Here is a 19293-nt window from a genome sequence, read left to right as displayed (position 1 = left end):
AAATACAATAATACCACCACATTAAGTTAACTAACAATTTGCTGCCCTTTCATAACACTTAAAATCAGCTGCCTGAGGCGTCTGCCTCACTCTTCCCAATGGTAGGGCTGGCTCTCTAATCATCACCTTGGATCCCTAAATAAGTTGATTAGGAAAGAATGCCAAATAGACTCCTCATTTCTGTTATAACTGAATTAATTGAGTGGCATATATTTCATAAGTTTGATCTATCTCTCTTTAAAAAAAAAATACAGACTGAAAGCCATAACCTATGATTTCTGCAAGACTACACAGAATATCAGGTGACAGGGGGTCTGGTGGAAAAGACAAAAACAGCCCCTATTTTATTAAATAAAATGGCTGCACTGTAAAGTAAGGACAAGTGTCTTTGTGTGGTGGTGGTGGTGGTGGTAATGATACACATTTTAGTAATTCATTGATGGAGAAGGTATCAATATTGTGAAGATAACAACATCTATCCACAACTGATAAAGCCAAACTTTGTTCCACAGTGAGCAGTTTTGCACCATGGGTTGTCAGGGCCGCATGGGAGTGAATGAGTGCACTCCTTCACTACTGTTCGTCGCTTCACAAAACAACTTAGGGATGCCCCCTTCCTGGGTTGTTTGCTGTGACATTGAAACCCAGCATTCTTGGCTATTGAAGGAGAAACAACTCAGATTTCTGGGTTCGGACATTGCAGAAAACCATCTGGAAATAAAGTGGAAGAGGCTAGTAGTCACAAGGCAGTGTGCTCACTCACTCCAAGGCAGCCCCAACAACCCCTGGGTTGTAATGATGTTTAAACCAGGTCACATAGTTCAAGCTATCATGTTTACTCATTCATTTCATTCACTCATTTATTATATTTCTATATTGGCCATTCGCCAAAGCTGTCTGGATGGTTTTCAGAGGCTAAAAACTTTTAAAATACAATTTTGGAAAATACTATATAAAGTTTACATACTAACATATAAACCGAGAACAGACAGACACACACACACACACACACACACACACACACACACACACACAATGTCTGGATATAGACATAGATAAAACTATAGCTATAATAATCTTTTACTACCAATTTCGGAAAATATCACAATGTGCCATTTTAAAACCTGTACAATGAACACCAGATACACTGAACATCCTGCAGAGCTTGAAGTATCTCTGCTACATGTATATGTCAAACTTGTATCTGACCTTTTAGTAAATGTAACGTCAACAACAATCTTTAGAATGTAATCCAACTGGAATCCTAAGACCTCAAGTTAAAAACAATAGAGCTTGCCAGTGAAAGGGTGGGGCAGAAACTAATATGAACTCCACCAACTATTCTGCCAACATATAAAGGAGAATTTACATCCTGGTTTTGATTTCCCACTGAATTAGAACTAAACCAGTTTGATACAGCAGGTGTACTCCAGCATAGCAGGGGTACTTTCAGTAGTAATAATAATAAATCCACTAAAATATGCTAGTCATAGTTATAGCAGTCATAGTTATAGCAGTTGTGATTGCTAGATTGGTGTAAGAATGTCTAATCTTGCAGTGTTGTAGAGGTTGAGCAGGTGTGGACCTGATCAGTAATCTAGGCAGAATATCCCTTTGAACACCACAGGAGGAAGCATCGCTCAGCGTGTTAGAGCACACGCATGCATGAGATCCCAGTTTCGATCCCCAGCTCCTTCAGGTAGAGCAAGAAAAGGAATCCTGCCTGAAACCCTGGAGAGCCGCTGCTAGTCAGTGTCAACAGTACTGGGCAAGATGGGCCAATGCTTTTCACTCAGTTTAAGGCAGCTTCCTATGTTTCCTTATTTATTTATTTATTTATTTATTTATTTATTTATTTATTACACTTATATACCGCTCCCATAGCCAGGGCTCTCTGGGCGGTTTACAGAAATTCTAAAATTGAGGTAAAAACAAGTATACAAAATTTAAAACTCTAAAACACAGAACATACACACATAAAGCATTAAAAGCTGATTAAAAACTAAACATGTGGGTAATTAGGATGTGCCACCATATGCCTGGGCAAAGAGGAAAGTCTTAACCTGGCACCGGAAAGATAGCAGCGTTGGTGCCAGGCGAGCCTCATCAGGGAGATCATTCCACAGTCTGGGGGCCACCACTGAAAAACCCCTATCCCTCGTTGCCACACTCTGAGCATCTCTCGGAGTAGGCACCCGGAGGAGGACCTTAGATGTTACTTAGAAAGATTACTTAGAAAGAACATATTAATTCTTTGTATAGTTTACTTAGGTCTTAATTACTTTTAATAATAAAAGGTCTTAATAAATACATGAGGGCGCTGTGTGCGTGCGTATGTGCATGCGTGGGAGTGTGTGTGTGTGTGTATATATATTTATATTTCTAATGCTTGATCCAGTTGCTGCAATCTAGCGATCAGTTCAGAGGTCAAGATCCACTCCTGGTTTCATATCCTGTTTAGTAAAACCAAAATTAAACCATCACAAAATGTGTTTTAAACTGAACTCATTAGAAGTGCTGAAGCCAATACATGAGGTAGGAGCAAATAGGAAAGGGGAGAGGCCCACTTGTTCTCAGCTTAATCTAGTGTGGTTCATTGCATCAAACCTAGATGTCTTTTGATGAAGTTTTTGAATGTTCAACTCCACGCTGCAAATCAATTGTGCCCTTTTCCAGCACCAAATTAACACAATCTGTGTATATACAATAAAATGATCATTTTCAGATATTGGGCAACAATCAAAATATATTTCTATTTGAGCATGATTCAACATTCAGTGACTCACATATGAACACCGTTCTTAACATCACTGAAGCACCAGGACAGCTGAACAATCACACAATTGTAAGGTTCAGTTTGGACAACACATTAGTCAATGGTGGTTTTAGAACCACACCGTGGAGTTTTTACACCACCATTGAGAAACATGTTGTCTGGAGGCAAAACTCCATGCAATGGCGGAGGATTTTTGGAAAACACTCCACACAGAATATCCATGCTGTGCAGAGGAGAATTTCTGCACAACCATTGTGTTGCATGTTGTGTGGCGGGCTCCGTGGAGTTTTCTGTTGCATTGAGTTGACTTTTACCACTGGCTACAGAGCTCACTAGCAAGAGTGGTGAAAGGAGCAAGTGTGGCCCTAGGACAGCCGCAGGGATTGGGTTTTTTTGCAGCAATGGCTGATGGGATATCATTGAGAGGACTGGGGGTGGAGAGAGGGAGGAGGATCAATCAAACATTGCAATAGATTTTACTCAACGCCACGGTAGCCCACAGTCACACAATGGTGGAGTTGGAATATGTTTTGTGGGGAGTACCCAATAAAAACTCAACTGTTGAGTGGCGTTTTCACATTGCGTTGACTAATGTGTTGTCCGAACTGAGCCTAAGTCTTAGAAATGTTGATCATAATACACAAATTAAAAGCTCTATTCCTCACAGGCCCTTAATCTTGATTTCCATTACGTTATGCATTTATTAGAAGAGATAAAAAATAATTGGAATCACAATAATTTTCATCATCTGAAAATGTACAAAGGACTTGAAGAATATAATCTCCCTTTTTGTTATTTTCCACCACGATCTTGCTGACACTGTAAATTAAGGGACAGAGAGTGGGGCGGGGCGAGAATAATAATAAAAGCCTTATGACAGCAATACACACACCACTTCAGCTGCTATGAGTCTTTTAAAAAGTGCATTCCAGATGAATGAACGTCAATCGTCGGGGAAATAAAGGCAGCTACTGTATTAGGATGTCAGGTGAATTGGCCTTTACGTCATTACAGCAAGTCTGGTGGCTAAATACGGGAACAGCGTGGCTTTGGAATGGCTAATCCAGCATTCCACAGTTACTCGAGAAGAGATACTTTCACTTCATAATAGGAAGTCGTCTCGCCTGACAGTGAAAGAGAATTGGGACATTGCTGCATGGTTGCCATGGGTCAGCAGTTTCAATTCTAAAGAGCTTAATAAGGAAGCTACATATTGAGAGGTTTGTTTGGGGACAGCAGTTTGGCATTTGGGAAATAAGACTGCTTTGTGTGCACTCATTGGTACACTTAGCATGTTAACCCTTGAATGTTGACTGAATGGTGCAACTCTGCGGGGCTATCATAAAAATGCCAAGGATTTTTTTAATGAGTATTTGATACTATTCAATGTCAAATTGGTGTTTTTTTTTAAAGTTTCCAAACCATATCTTAACAAAAGCTAACATGTGAAACAAAAGACTACATTCAGTTAGAAACAAGTGAGCTTTGGTTGCAGAGTTAATGAATAAATGCCTCAAATTTATGGGAGTTTATATCAGGTCTTTCTTTTAAGCACCCTTCCCCCCAAATTATGAGGAATTTTACCAGATTATTCTCAATTGCCCATCCTACCATGTTCCCAATACTGTCATTTAAAACCAAACACACAAGCCTCTCTACTACCCAGCATTATGGCACTATGTTTTGCGATGATGCAGCAAACATAAAAGGATACAGGTAGAGCAAATCCAAGGAGTGTTTCTTTGTCAAGGTGCTCTGAACAGCCCATGTTCTGCAGGAGGAGCCATGAAGGTGATTTTTTGCCTGTGTGCCCTCCTTTCTGTTGCTTTTCCAGTAGATGCACCTGTGGCTCTTCAGCACCTTTTCTCCCTGGCTCGTTCCCTTTGATTTGTGTGCTCACCTGAGACCGGAGCTCCAACCTCCGATAAGGAAACCCCCATGGTGCTTTCTGCAGTGGTTGTGAGGGGAGGGGGATTTCCCTTCCTGAAGTCATAGCAGTGTCTACCGTCTTGGAGAGGGAACTCCACAATATCCGATGGTCAGTGGGATGCTCACCCACGGATCATAGGATTGCTCTCTAAGACTTTTAAAGTTGATTTAGTTTTTCAGAAGGTTTGCCAAAGGCCTTAAAAGGTGGTCGTTTGTGCTCAAAGAGTGATGAACACATTTAAAAAATACATAGGTATGCTACAAGTATAACACAATCAGGGGGTACTATCCTTAGTCACCCCCTCATTCAACTGCCATGCTATTTCAGAGCACCCAGAACTTCACAACTGCATTCTGCTCAGCATTTTAGCAGCTTCCCAAATGACATGAACAAATACTGAAGTAGAAATGGATTTGATTACCAGTAAAAGAAAAAGTATGATGTCAAGAGACTGGAAACCATGATTCCAAAACAAATCAAATTTTAACTGCCAATTTGGATTTTGAAAGGTAGTTTAAATTCCAGTCTTTTCTATGCACAAAATCTCTCAGTGAAAAGCCAAATAGTTTCTACAATATGTAGGGAAATGTCCTGTGAAACTTACTGATATTAATTATTCCATCCTCTACTAAATTATAGTTTTCAAAGATTACTAATTTTGTTATGTTGAATTCCTCTTTGCTTCCACCTGATGATTTGTTGCCATAAACTATTAAAATTGGTGACTTTTCCAGCTCCCTTCTAACTTTCAGCATCTTCCACCTTTATCTAACTCACCTGTTTTTGAACACCACTGCAGGTCTTAATTATGCTAAATAAAAAGCATATTTACAGGTTTTGAAAATTTCTAGTGTTGGGCAAAAACACTATCTGCCAAAGGCGAGAAAGTTGGAACCAAGAACTCTGCCCCTTGCATTTATTTAATATATCAGGCATTCTACAGGATAGCAAATTCCACAAAATTGCATTCAGCTGGGAAACGAATTTGCATCAACTTTAGCCAGCACCCTAAGGGAACTGCAATATTCAACAATATAGCCACTGTCAAGAAAAGAAAGAAATATAGCTAGATTGTTGCATGAATGCAGTGCTAACCAATGTTTTAATCCAAATCAGGCAAAATAGAAAAGAGCTGAATGTGTTTTGATGTAAAATAAATCCTGTTTCTGAACCAAATGACAGAAACAAAACCCAACAGCATTAGTAATACAGAATACACAAGGAAAAAGAGTCCTTTCAAAGAAACACAATGCTAGAAACTCTGCAACTTATCATATCATGAGTACAAGCACTTCAAAGCAAATTCCTCTGACATCAATGGTACTTGCTTCCAAAAACAGGATTAATGCATCCCTTCATTTGGCAAGTCAAGGAATTTAACGTAACTGGAGAATTGTTATTATCTGAATTTTAGATATCCAGAAGGCATAAATCACTATGATCTTGCCCAGTATAGGCTGCTCGTGTGCTGCTACATTCTGTTGGATGACTGTTAATTATTATCATTTTTAGTTGAATGAATTATATGGCTTGAAGATGATACTACTGAATCCAGGTTTTTCTTTCCTACTGACCCCCCTCCCCCCAAATCCCCCAGTCACCTTCCAAATAGGGGATAAAACACACAAAGCTGGATTCAAACCAAGAAATAGGAGCATTTAATAGTTTAAATGGCATTCATCTCCAAGAGCTTCTTTCCTAAGTACATCCTTTGTTCATTTCCCCCATCTTTACTCTGTTTAGTCTTCGCATAGCAGGAATATTATTTTCAGACACAAACTCCCAAGACTTTTCAGAGGATTGGATCTAGACTTGCCCTTCTCCTGCCTACTGATGCTCTGATCAAATTCCCCCCCACCAGAGCTGTTTTGCTATCAAAAAAGCTTTCTATTGGTACTTTGTTACACATGTTACATACAAGTAGGTCACAGAAGCAACCAGGCTAGAGAAACAACTCTGTAGTCCAGAATCCTGTTTCCCACGGTGATCAACCAGATGCCCATGGAAAGCGCAAAGCAAGGTGCAAGGGCAATAGTTCTTTCCCACTATTGTTCTCTAGCAACTGTTATACAGAAACATATAGCCAACATGACTAGTAGCCATTTATAGCTTCTATGAATTTTCCTAAGCTCCTTGTAAGGCCATCTAAGCTGGTAGCGGTCACCACACCTTGCAGAAGCGAATTCAATAGTTTACCGATATGCTGTGTGAAAAAGGACTTCCTTTTGTCTGCCCTGAATCTCCAACCGTTCGGATTCATTGGATGGTCCTTGTTTGTAGATTTATGAGACTTTGCTCTATCTACATTCCCCGCACCTCTATCACTTTGATTGCATGGAATTGAAAATGGAGTGGGTGATGTTACAGTTACAGTTTTCAGTTCTTTCAGTTACTGATCTCTACAGAAGAAATGGTTGTAGTGGAGCATCCTCATTCAATCCAATTTGAAATAGATATTGCTCAGTGGTAGAGTGCATGGTTTGCATGCAGAAGGTCCAGATTCTCCAGGTAGAGCTAGGAAAATATTCTGCCTGAAATTGGAGAGCTGCTGCCAGTCAGTGCTGACAATATTGAGTGAGATGGACCAAGGGTCTCACCCACTATAAGGGCAACTTCCTATGTTCTATTTTAAGTAGCTTATAAAAAAATGTTTTTTTTTTAAATGAATGGAATTGAAGTCTGTCCAAAGAGAAGCATCTGGTTTCCATCTGTTCTCATGGGAAACAAGAGAGTTCTGTGGCTGAAAAAGAAAAAAATCAAAGACTAGGAAGCAAAAGTCTTCCAGAGCCATTGGGAAGGTTGGATTGCTCTGAAAGATGCTTACCATCATAGATTACATATGTTCAATGATATGAACAAACCAAACTATACCAGACACAAAAGTAATTTAAAGTGGAATTTGCAAGAGATTGAGTATAAAGCTATCAAAAGAAGAATGGTACCACTCACTACCAGTTATCTATCACCCGAATCCTCTTCCTAAGTCATTGCAACCCTGATTTCTCTGTTAAATTCTCATTTTGTCAGCCTGATACATGCAAGGCCTCTGGGCAGGGGATATGTCAATGCTGTGTTCTGTTCAATACCCAACACACCCTTGATACTAATAAAGACAGTATTAGTAGCTATAGCAGCAGCTGAGAACACGGTCAGCATATTCCATCACTCTTAAAGTGCCATTCTTATAAGAACAAAACGTTAACGGCAATGTTCAAGAACTTGTGTTTTTAAATAGTTAAGTGATAAAACATATATACCATATTTCTTCAATTCTAAGACGCACTTCCCCCCCATATAAACATTTCTAAAAACGGGGTGCGTCTTAGAATCACGGGTGCGTTTATTATTTCTTAGAATCAAAGCTTTTTTTCTGTTGGTGGTACTGAAATTAGTGAACGTCTTACAATCGATGGCGTCTTACAATCGAAGAAATATGGTAATGAACAGAGAGAGCCACTTAAGAGTGTTAATACAGATACACCCTTTGGTTGGATAGACTCTCCCTAATGGCAATTTCTTCTCCTGTGAGTTTTCAGGCATACATTGTGCAATTACTCAACTGTTTTATCAGTAGAACAGGATAGTGCCTGTGGGTGCTGTGGCTCATCAAAGTATAAATAAGTCACACTGAGCCGCAATGATCATGCAAACCCGGTCAATGTAAGCGATGTGGAGAGCAGCAAAACTGATGTTCCTCTGAGTGTACCTTTTGTGTTAAATAGTCTCTGTCTCTGTCTCTGTCTCTCTCTCTCACACACACACACACTAGAAGAGGACAAAAGGGAGATTTGTTTTAAGTAACTAAAGCCGATAATAAAATTGGGCTGATATGATGACTGTATTGCAAAATCCTGCTGTATCCTGTTTTTAATTTCATATATCATATCTGCTTTTTTGTTTTTTTACTTGAACACAAATTTTGAAATGCTAAGTGAGACTTCCTACTAACCATTACTTAAGGGGTAGCTTGTGGCACCTTAAAGACTAACACATCTTTATAAGTTTTTGTGGACTAGAATAGACTTCATCAGACACATGAAGCATTGTCCTCTGTTGGCAGGTATATAACATATAAGTGAAACAAAAGGGAAAAAAGAAGAAGTAAGCTGTGGGGATGCGAAGGAAATTAAATGCAACCAAAATCAAAAAGTATTCTAATAATTACAGCAAGATTTAAGCATATATAAGATAATTATAGTGACCATTCACAAAAGAGAGTTGATAGTAAAACCATCCCAGCACTGGATAACACTTCATGCATACTGATGAAGTGGACTCTAGTCCATAAAAGCTTATTAGTCTTTGAGGCAGTGCTCTATGGATCATGAAAATTGTAGTCCAGCACAACTGGATGGTACTGGGTTGGAGAAACGTGCTTTAAGGTATCATAAAACTGCTGCTAACCATGCCAGTAGGAAAATGTTTCATAGGCACTGCTACTGAAAGAGCACTGTCTGATGCTTCCAGGATCCAAAGAGGATTAAAAACAGATGGGAGAATATAGAACTGGAAACTGGCACAAACCCATAAGACAACATTCCCTCTTAAACAATGCTAAGATGCCAGGCCTGGAACCAGAGGACAATTTATTTGATCTTTGCTTTCCTAATCCTGTGATAAGCTGACTCTGTCTCCAGCTGTCAGGTAGCAGACAGTAGTGACTCATATCCTGTATGGGGGGTGACTCATTTGCTATCAGAATAATTTAGTGGAAAGCTCCAAGGATCTTTCAAGCTGGGCACCAAATAAAAGCTAAAAACCAGGACTGTCGCCACTTCTTTCCCTATATAAGTTGTCACTGTGCTATGGAACCTCCTTAGAAAGCAGGCTTTGATGAGAAAACCCATTGCTCTTGCAAATCTCAATGGAAGACATGCACAAAAAAGGGGGGAAGAAAGAGAAGTGAAATCTGCTTCTTTAGGATTGACAAGCTCATTTTTAAAAGACTACATAAATACTCATAACTGATAACAGGGATAAAAAAGAAAGATGAACATATAAAAATCTCATCCACAAAGCCAAATAGTCACAATAATCTGTTTGTCAGTAAAAGGTGTTATAGAGGAAGACATGCATAAACAGAGAAAGGAGGGTGACATTCATTAGCAACTGCTGATCAGACATATGCTAACCACATTAATTAATAGTAGTTGCTCTGATTATATCTCCTATTAACTCATATAAAGAAAAGTTAACCATTCTTTTTAGTTAACTATTATTGAACTCTGTAAGGCTTTATGCTAACACTATCTATTGGCTGTATATTCAGAGGATCAGTCAGGTACAGTATTTGTATCCATTGTTGAAAACACTCAACACCTTGTCTTGAAAGTAGAATTTAAAGCATATCAGGACGTCTGGAAAACTATGATCTTCTTAATGGGTAGGTGGGGTAGCATACTAGTAAAAGTTCTGCTCAAACTTTTGAGTTAGCTGCACCAGTGGTGAGAGTATTGGAACATAATCCTGCCAGAATGATGCACCCTCCTACACAGATTACCTGATCTACAGGTGTGTGGGATGAACTGAAGTCAGTTTTGTGGTGAGGATAGATATATTCAACCTCATTTATTGCTCCTTTCCATGTTCCAAGGCTGAAACCTCATGTTGAGAACTAGTTCCTGGGGTGAGCTCTCACCTGAACTCTGGCTTCATAGTATGTATTCCACCACCCTCACCTTTCTTTCCAGAACCAAAACACTGGCTAGAAAACACACATATACTAAGCTTTTAAGCAACAGGTAATGCAATTCTACCCAAACATTTTCCATTTTCCACACACAGACACAGACACAGAAGCCGAAGGGGGTTTGATTATACTAGTCTCATTTCCTATAGGATGTAAAAAAGAGAGGTGGGAAATGCAATTTAAGTTCTAAGGAGGAGAAGTTACAAATAGCACTAAGTTAGGTGACATTTTAGATCTGTATTAAAAAACGAAGAGATTAGGAATTATTTCTATACATGGATGCTTGGCAGTTTTGGATTACACAACTGCTCAACCATTTTACTAAAAGAATAAATACACTGATGGTGTCTTTTTGTCCTACACAAGTCTCATTACCCTTACATCACAAAGGGTGCTATCAGGCATAGAAAGTATTTACAAACACTGCAACATACAAAGAAGTAGTCATTTTCCGCCCGTTAAAGGCTGAGGGTTTTTTTTTAAAAGATTTTTTTTTACCTCTGCAGATTCATAGTCAGGTTGCCTGAACAGGTCTTGATCTTGTTTTGTGCTTCCAGGTGAGTCATGCCATCTGCACTTATCCCATCAATACTGAGCACCACGTCACCTATTCCAACGTTTGCATTAGCTGCTTTGCCTCCGTCGCTCAACTGCAAGATCAAACGCAAGCATTATTGTAAGCATTATTCATTTTAGATCAATATCCTGAGATTCAACAACAGAACTTAATCAAGTTTCAAGATGAACTAAGTTCTCATGTGAGGCCAAGGGTTCTAAACTTCCTTACCAGAACTTTTCCAAAAGACCAAGTCACAGCACCCCATCAAGCTATGGTAGCTACTGGAAAATATTCAGTTCACATTTCATTCCAGCTCCAGCAGCATGTGATGAAATGGAGCAACTTATGTGACTACAGGCACCATTTGCTGAGCTCTACACAAGTTGGCTTTTAGAATTCCACTGCTACTCAATTTATCTGTGGTTGGTGTGCTACAGCAACACAAAAAGACCTTGGCCCTGTTCAGACATAACTTGGGGAAGAGTGGTTTGGCTAAACTGGTGCATGGAGGTTAGCACTAACCATGCTGAGTGCTCCCGTCACATGTACATTAACCACCCTGCCTAACCACCTTCCACCATAACCACCCTTCTGGAGTATGTGTAGCTTCTCTTTGCACTGCTTTGAAGTGTGGGAGTAGCTGCTTTTCGGTAACTGCTTGGAGAACCATGGGAAAAGGTTTTAGTGACTCTTGGCCACCAGCTGGGTCAGTTTTAACTTACGTGGTGGCTACAGGTGTTTGCGCCTGGGAGCTGGAGTTCTCAAAATCACAGTGCTGATAACAGTGGCATAAAATCAAACCCATCTTTGTTCCCCACTAGGGTTGTTGTGGGCATCCAATACAAGGGTGGAGTCTGATGGACTCCCCCCACCCCCGCTTGACCTGCCAGACTAGGGTCCGTGAATCCTCACCTCCCCCTGTGATGGATGTATAACTCTTAATGTAGTGTGGCACTATTATTCATCAGCTACAACAGAATGCAATAAAAACACACAGATAAAAATGGATGCAGAAATGTGATGAAAATTGTAGCTGTATCAGCACAAGGTGTAGGTATATCAGTGCACATGTCTGCAAGATTGGTATGTTAACTATGTAAATGGAAGTTGCACACAGAATATTAATTGTGTATTAGATAAGCACACAGAATATTAATTGTATATAAGATCAGCTATAGGAAAAAGCATCCGTCAGGCAATACATATTGAGGTATTTACAAACAGGTCCTTGAATGCCATATATCTTAAGGAGGAAAAGCTCAACACACACAGAGGCTTGGTTCCTAAGTTAAGGAAGTTTGTGGAAATAAAGCTTTCCTTTCCCATCCTTCCCCATGTAGCCACCTGCAGGCACACCATAAAAGCCTGTCTGCAGCATCTGGGAGCCCTCTGGGCAGAAAGTACATCCACAGTGGGGTGGAGGGAACCATCAACTTATTGTAGGATCCAAACTAGATTTTGGGCAATTCTCTCTTCCTGCAACCCCCTCCCCCCACTCCCACTGTTTAGGAGGGTCACCCAACTCTCCAGAGAGCATTTTCAGAGGGCACTAGAGTTGCAGGAGAGGGACCTGAAACTTTCCTTTCATACTTTTTCTTAAATTAACTTATTTTAGGATCCAAGCCAGAGAAGTTTTGATTTCAGTGCATGCATAATTTTCATGCAGGCTGTACTGAATAACAAAGCTATCTGATTCAAACTGAAGTTATGCGCCAGGAAGAACAAATCAAATGAATGTTCAAATATAACTATTTTCCTTTCTTCAGTAATGAATTATTAAACTTGCAGCTTTATTTATATTATAAGCAAAAGCTCCTACTCAACCATACCTGTATCATATTTTTTGACAATAGTTAACTACAGAAAGGATCTGAAAAATAACGTATAGTTCTCCCATTATATAACCCTTACAATTTCAGACATCCTTAAAAAACTCATTTTAGTAGATGGAAAGACAACAGCATTAAAAAGTACACCAGTCTTTCACATATGCCACTATGTTCCACTTGGCATCTTTTTTCTTGGGCATCTGGACTGACTTTTAAGTACAGATCATTGATGTACTTAAATCATTTTAATGCAAGGTAGGAAACTTTAATATAGATGATTCCATCTCCAAAAGCTTACATTTAACCCTTATTTTAGAACTAACCCAACCTAAAAAGTTACTTGTTAGTAATATGCCAGTATAACACAAACAACAACAAAGCCGCCCTTGTATGACGTAGAGAGCCTGCCCCATAGCTTTTAACTGAGCTGTTTGACATTTAAAAAACTAGAGAAAATTTGCAAGCAATGTCTGCATTAATGTCTCTTGCCTAAAATGCTGGTCTCTAATATCTCTTGCCTGGAGAGAATGAAAATAGTGCAACAGTTATTCGGCAGCAAGTGAATGAATGGCACAAGCACTGGGAATATGTATAAAATCTTAAAAGAACATAGAGATGGAAAGAACAAGTTATCCTTTCCATTCAGCTTGCCAATGTGGGATTATTCCCTACCGTATGTTCATGTATGCTTCTGTTCTGTTTAGTTTCAAGTGTCTCACAGCACGGGGCTTCCATAGCTTTCTCTAAGAATTTATTACATTGCCGCACTGTTACATAGACCTCACTGTTGAAAAATTAATTACCCCCGACTCGTTCCCATAAAGATCATTCAGTCTCGGATAGGGGAAAATTCCATTGCTCACATTTCCATCTATTACTTCTCGTTAGTAACTATAATTCACTCATCAATGATAAGTTATGCTTGATTCTAGGTTTCTATTCTCGCCAGTGCACATTAATTCCTATAACATTTTTACTTAGCATTGCTATATTTAAATTCCCTTAATTTTATTTCTTTATTTAGCCCTGTGGATAAATGACGGTCATTTCTCTTCTCTTCCTACTGCATTTCAGTATTCTTACTGATTCTTTGAGAATTTAAGACAGTTTGATTAACTGGACAGCCCCAAAGCACAGACTTACATTTAATTTGTACAGGATGTTGGCCACAAACATTACACATATGCCTGGTTACATATAAATGCATTTAGGGTGCAATCTTAACAGGACGGCTGTAAGCCTCTGAACCCAGAGGATTACGGCCATCCAATGCAAAGCAGACGGAGCATCAGGGCCTTTTTCGCCTCTGCGCTCCTCCCACTCTACATTTTGGCTAGATGGGCTTTTTCACCCATCTTGGTGGAGCTCTGCGGAGCCGGAGGGTAACAGGTTGGAGAGGCCTGGGGATATGGCATAAGACACCCAGCATGCCCACTTTTCCCCCCTCTCCGAGATTGCTTTTGTGACCTCAGAGAGGCAACTAGCATGGTTTTTTTATTTTCCCTACCCCTCAATCTGATTCATTTCCTCTTTCAGAGCATTTTTTGGGGGGTGGGAGGGAGAGCACAGAAACACCATATTTTAAACTGTTTGGGGGCGGGGGGGCAAGATGGCCAGCAATCAACACATCAATCACCTCCTTCAGTCCACTGAGTCTCCCAGTCTCCCCTCATGCTTTATTAACCCATGAAGTATATATTTTACTGGAAATGGATCCCATTAATTTATGTGTAATAGTTCCTGTTCCTTCTAAGAAAGCCAATCTTAAGAGTCATTTTCTTTAAAGTGTGAAGATATTGAAAAGGACATATTCAAGCTTCTACTTGTACCAAATTTCTAAAAAAGCAGCAGATGCAAGAGCCAGTGGTACTGTTGAACTGTGACTATGAAACAGTATTCATCTGCTGCTATCATTGCTTGCTCCTTTTGGTGAACACATGTTGTTTTTGGCACAGTTAATGCTAGATGGCTGATTTGGAATGGTTCATGGAAGAAACCACAAACTCAGTCAAATGCTATTTATAGAGATCCTCCTATTTATTCCTGTTGTAACTTCTAACCTGAGAGCAGAGAGGTAGCTGGTGCAATTTGGTCTGTGATTCCTCCTCCTCAAATACAAGCAAAGTTCTGCTTCTACAAATAGTTTGGACTATTGCCTAATACAGGACACCCAAGATTTCTGTATATGTATGTATGACACAACTGGAGTAATATATAAAGCTTAATAGTTATGTGGGTATTCAGGCTTTATTCCTTGCATCATTCAATTAAGATTGACTTTGTGCCATGGGGCATGGCTAGACGAGAGGGGTGGAGGGTGACAATCTTGCGATTTTATGATCGCGAGATTGTTGCCCTTGTCTAAACGTGGCGCGCAACATCGCAGGGAGAAGAGGACGTCGCGCCCACCATTGTTGTTGTTTTAATCGGAGAGGAGCGCTCCTGCGCAAAATGTGAGCTTTTTAAGAAATCCCCCCTCTTGCTCCCCCCACTCCACCCTCGTGTTTACTTGCAAGGAGCCAGGACATACCAGCAATGGTGGGCCACATGGGAAAATTGGGGGGAAATGGTAGGACGATATCCCGGGGTAAGGGAGGGATCATCCCTCCCTGCTCCCAGGATCCCCTGTGCATCATGTGGACGCACAGGGATGATCCCAGGGCGATCCCCAGGATAAGCCCTCGTCTAGCTATGCCCCTAGTTAAGTCAAACAATGTTTTTCTGTCTAATTTGAAGCATAATGAAACCTACCTATCAAGCATCTGAATAAAAAAAGAATCACTTGTTTATGAAAATTTAAAATACTTGCAAGGAAGTTTTAACAAGTAATAGTCGTCCAATCAGATTTAAGTTTCATGTGATATTGATATTGTGCCTAACTATATTTTCTCTAAATTAAGTGGCATAAGCTTCCTGATTTGTGGCAAAGAACATTCACTTCACACCTCAAAGATGCCTAATGTGTCATGAGTGAGCAAGCATTTGGGAAAAGCATTTGGCTATTCCGATGGATGAAAGATGTTGCAGAAATGGAGTGCTGTTGGTTTTGGCATTCAACAGCTTGTGTTTTGCATCAGTGCAGTATATTTAGTGCTGCACAAGAGCCCAAAGCCCAGCATGAAAACGTACATGACATTTGCTGGTACTGTAAATGTCATTAGACACATACCATGCCATGATATGTCACCCCTCAATAATAAGGATTCCAGAATACTCTTCATGCATTCTGCTTGCCTGACTGCATAAGAACATAAATGATCTTGCCTAGAAAATTTAGCTTCCTGTTGGGTTTATCTGAGAGTTCACATTAGAGGACTTCCTGTCACTATGAGTCTGCAGTAAAATTAAAGTGGTTCCATACAGTGAATCATATACACAGCAAAGGCTGATTCAAAAGTTCATAAGCAGTGCATGGTACAGTCTGATGGGGCCGTACCAGTTTAGGATACAAATGGGAAGAAGATGTATTTATTTATTTCATTTTCATCCTACCTTGCCTCCAATTCAAAGGAAATCTACATAGAAATTCTGAGATGGTCTCCCAGCCAGAGTCCATAGTTGGTTGTCTTATTGAGCCTTCAGACCATGTCCTGGAGCCAATGAATGATCATTTTGGAGCAGAATTCCAACTTCCTACCTGAGAAAACCTAAACTAACCATGAGAAAGTTCTAGCCTCACCTTGTTAATGTGCTACTATTCTAGGTCTTTTTGTTATTGTTCCTTTACAAGGGGGACCATTCAAATATACAATTCCACATCAGCATTGTGTGTGGGTAAATCCTAGGAGCATTTTACCACATGCTTTCTGTTAATTTGTAGAGCAGCTTTCAGTCAGCTGTCTATCATATGGCTGCAGCCACTGAATTCTAGCAACTTCTTCTAGATATGCATTTAGCAGCTTGTCAAATTACTAGAAAAAGCCTTTCCCAACTTGATGCCTTCCTGATGATGTGGACTCCAGCTCCCATCAGCCCCAACCAGAAAGGGCAACTTTGGCAGCTGTAGTCCCAAATTGACCTATACTTCAAGCCAACCTGGGACAATCTTATACCGGCAGACTATTCAAATTATTTTTATTGGCAAACCTGTTAAGGATAGTTGATGGGAGAGGAGAATTGGAAATACAATAGAAAAGTTGTTTTTAAAAGGAAGGAGTCATAGTTGTGCACATCACATTTCATTAGAGTGTGCACCCAGGGATTTTTTTTTTTTAAAGGTGATCATTTATTGAATACTCAGTCATAAGTATCATAAGCTCCAGCACCGGCCTAGTGGTTGAGGGGGTGCAGCTCCCAGCAGAGAGATTCCTTTTCGGTCCTTCTGCCATGGGCAACGATGCTCTCTCAGGGGCAGCAGTTCTTCAGTGCAGTGGCAGAGCCGTCAGAGAGCAGCCAGAGAACCATTCCCACTGTGTCTGGATCACCCTCTGGATCCCTACTCAATGCCCCCTTAATTCAGTGCTTATTGCTCAAGACATTCGGGTGTGCCTGGTGTTCCTCCCTATGCAAGGAGTAAGATGCAAGTTTGAAAAAGAACTGACGGCATTTGTTTATTTATTTTAGGAGCTAGGCCTACAGAGAACTGACGAGAAATGTTTCTAGACACGGGCATTTGTGTGTGTGAGTGCGTGTAACTGGGTAAGGAGGCACCCTTGTATTTTCCAGCTCTACAGAGTGGGGTTTTAAAGCAAAAGGGCCACTAAAGTAGGAAATCAAAACAGTGGACATTCCAGACCCAAGTTTATTTAAGGAAATATACGACTTTGTTTTATGATACTAAAGATTTTCAGTAAGAACACATTTTGTTACATATGTGGCACTATGAAACCTTTTCTTATTTCCTACTGAATTAATACCAGCTACCAGGGATGTAATTGGTCTGAATTAATTAATATATCTTGATACTCTGGCATGGTTTAGGTTTGTTTGTTGAAGGTGTCCCACAAAATCTACTTTGCCCCATTTAACTGAAACCCTCTAAGGAAGGCAGTATATCAAAATAAATACAAGGCCATTTGGGGTGTTTTAAAGGAACATTTTTTGAGCAATAAAAGCCAGAAATGTTGTCTATAGAGGTTTTGGAAGGAATGTTTCAATGTCAGCAGTGTTAAAGGAAATTTCCTTTCTTTCTTGATTTGATCTAACTACTGGGATATGCAATAGTCAAAAAAGTTCTCATTTAGTTATTTTCCACTCCATTTACAGAGGATGAGTTGAGCTTTTATAGAAATGCCATCAACAGAATGCCATACATTGATTTTCTATTGGAAATATTTAAAAGGGCGGGGGGGCTGTGCTCAATTTCCAATTGTGTGAAATATTACACCAGCCCAAAATAACTCCTTGCCATTCCATACTATACAGTACCTTGAGAGTACTGAATGACCACCCTCCTCAGCATGATGGCTTGTAGGTAGAATATGGATTCTCGCCCACTGCTATAAAAGGGGAAATGAGTCCCTCAGCCTGGAAATTATGCATGCTCCTTTTACATTGCGTCTCCCTATATTTTGTTATTAAAGTTATAGTTAATCCTTGCCTGTTTGCCATGGATGATCAGGAACTCCACGCAGGCCAGTGCATGGAATTTTATCCAGGCAAGGCAGCTTATTCAAGCTTCTGAGATAGTCGTGGAGGAAATGAAGCCCTTTCCTCCCCAGTAAGCATAGAAATGTAATTGGCTGGTGGAAGAGACACACAGAGATCCATTCCTCTACCACCAGTCCACTGTGCTTCCATGCCAGAGGCACAAGAGGTGAGGCAGAGGAGGAGTGCAACATTTCTAGGCTGCATTCCTAGATTGCAGGATGTTTTAATAGCCTGCTTTTCACTCACAAAAGGGGCTGGCAAAAGAGAGGGAAAGTGCTCTATCCATCCCTTATCCCTTTACTCTTAGGAGTAAAAAGGTTAGTAAAATAATAATAGATTGCAGGCTAGTAAATTTGGGGGCTTATTAACAAGGTTGTTACAATATTTATTATTATTTAATACATTTATATCCCATTTTTTTTCTACAAGGCATTCCAGATGGTATAAATGGATCTGCACTCCCTGTTTTATCCTAACAGCAATTCCAGGAGCACGTGACTGGATCAAGGTCATCCTGAGAGCTTGGTGGCTCATCCTCGTGTTTCCAAGTTTTCACTTCTCGTCCTCTAAAACAGGCTTGTGAACAGGCAGTTTACCTGGTATTCTGCAGCAAGAGAAAATCAACTCAAAACCACCATTGTTTTGTTTAAAATGGAAGGAAGTTAGGAGGGGTTTATGCACTATAAATGTGTATTATAGGACTTAGTGGCAAGGTAGGCTTCTAAATGCTGGGTGGGCTAGTAATGTGGATCCTTGAACTGTCTTGCAAATATGTCACAAGAAAAAACACAAAAGGAATCCTCTGGCACACCTTAAAAAGGCAAATTTATTATGACACAATTCACGAAAGCATATGTTTGATGAAAATATACATTTCCTGGCCATTAAAGCACAAGAGTTTACAATCAGAAACAAATGGGC

General features: G+C 40.0%; 1 protein-coding gene across 1 annotated transcript in view; it reads right to left on the bottom strand.

The window, feature by feature from the left end:
* Positions 1–19293, bottom strand: part of PDLIM5 (PDZ and LIM domain 5) — a 148198-nt gene that overhangs the window by 101820 nt on the left and 27085 nt on the right. Inside the window, exon 3 of the mRNA XM_063135882.1 lies at positions 10894–11045. Within this exon, the coding sequence (XP_062991952.1) occupies positions 10894–11045 (152 nt within the window). The remainder of the gene's footprint in view (positions 1–10893; positions 11046–19293) is intronic.

Source organism: Elgaria multicarinata, chromosome 10 (genome assembly GCF_023053635.1).
Source record: "Elgaria multicarinata webbii isolate HBS135686 ecotype San Diego chromosome 10, rElgMul1.1.pri, whole genome shotgun sequence".
In the NCBI taxonomy this organism is placed as follows: domain Eukaryota; kingdom Metazoa; phylum Chordata; class Lepidosauria; order Squamata; family Anguidae; genus Elgaria; species Elgaria multicarinata.
The sequence above is the reverse complement of the archived record's forward strand: the minus strand, read 5'-3'. Positions and strand labels throughout refer to the sequence as shown.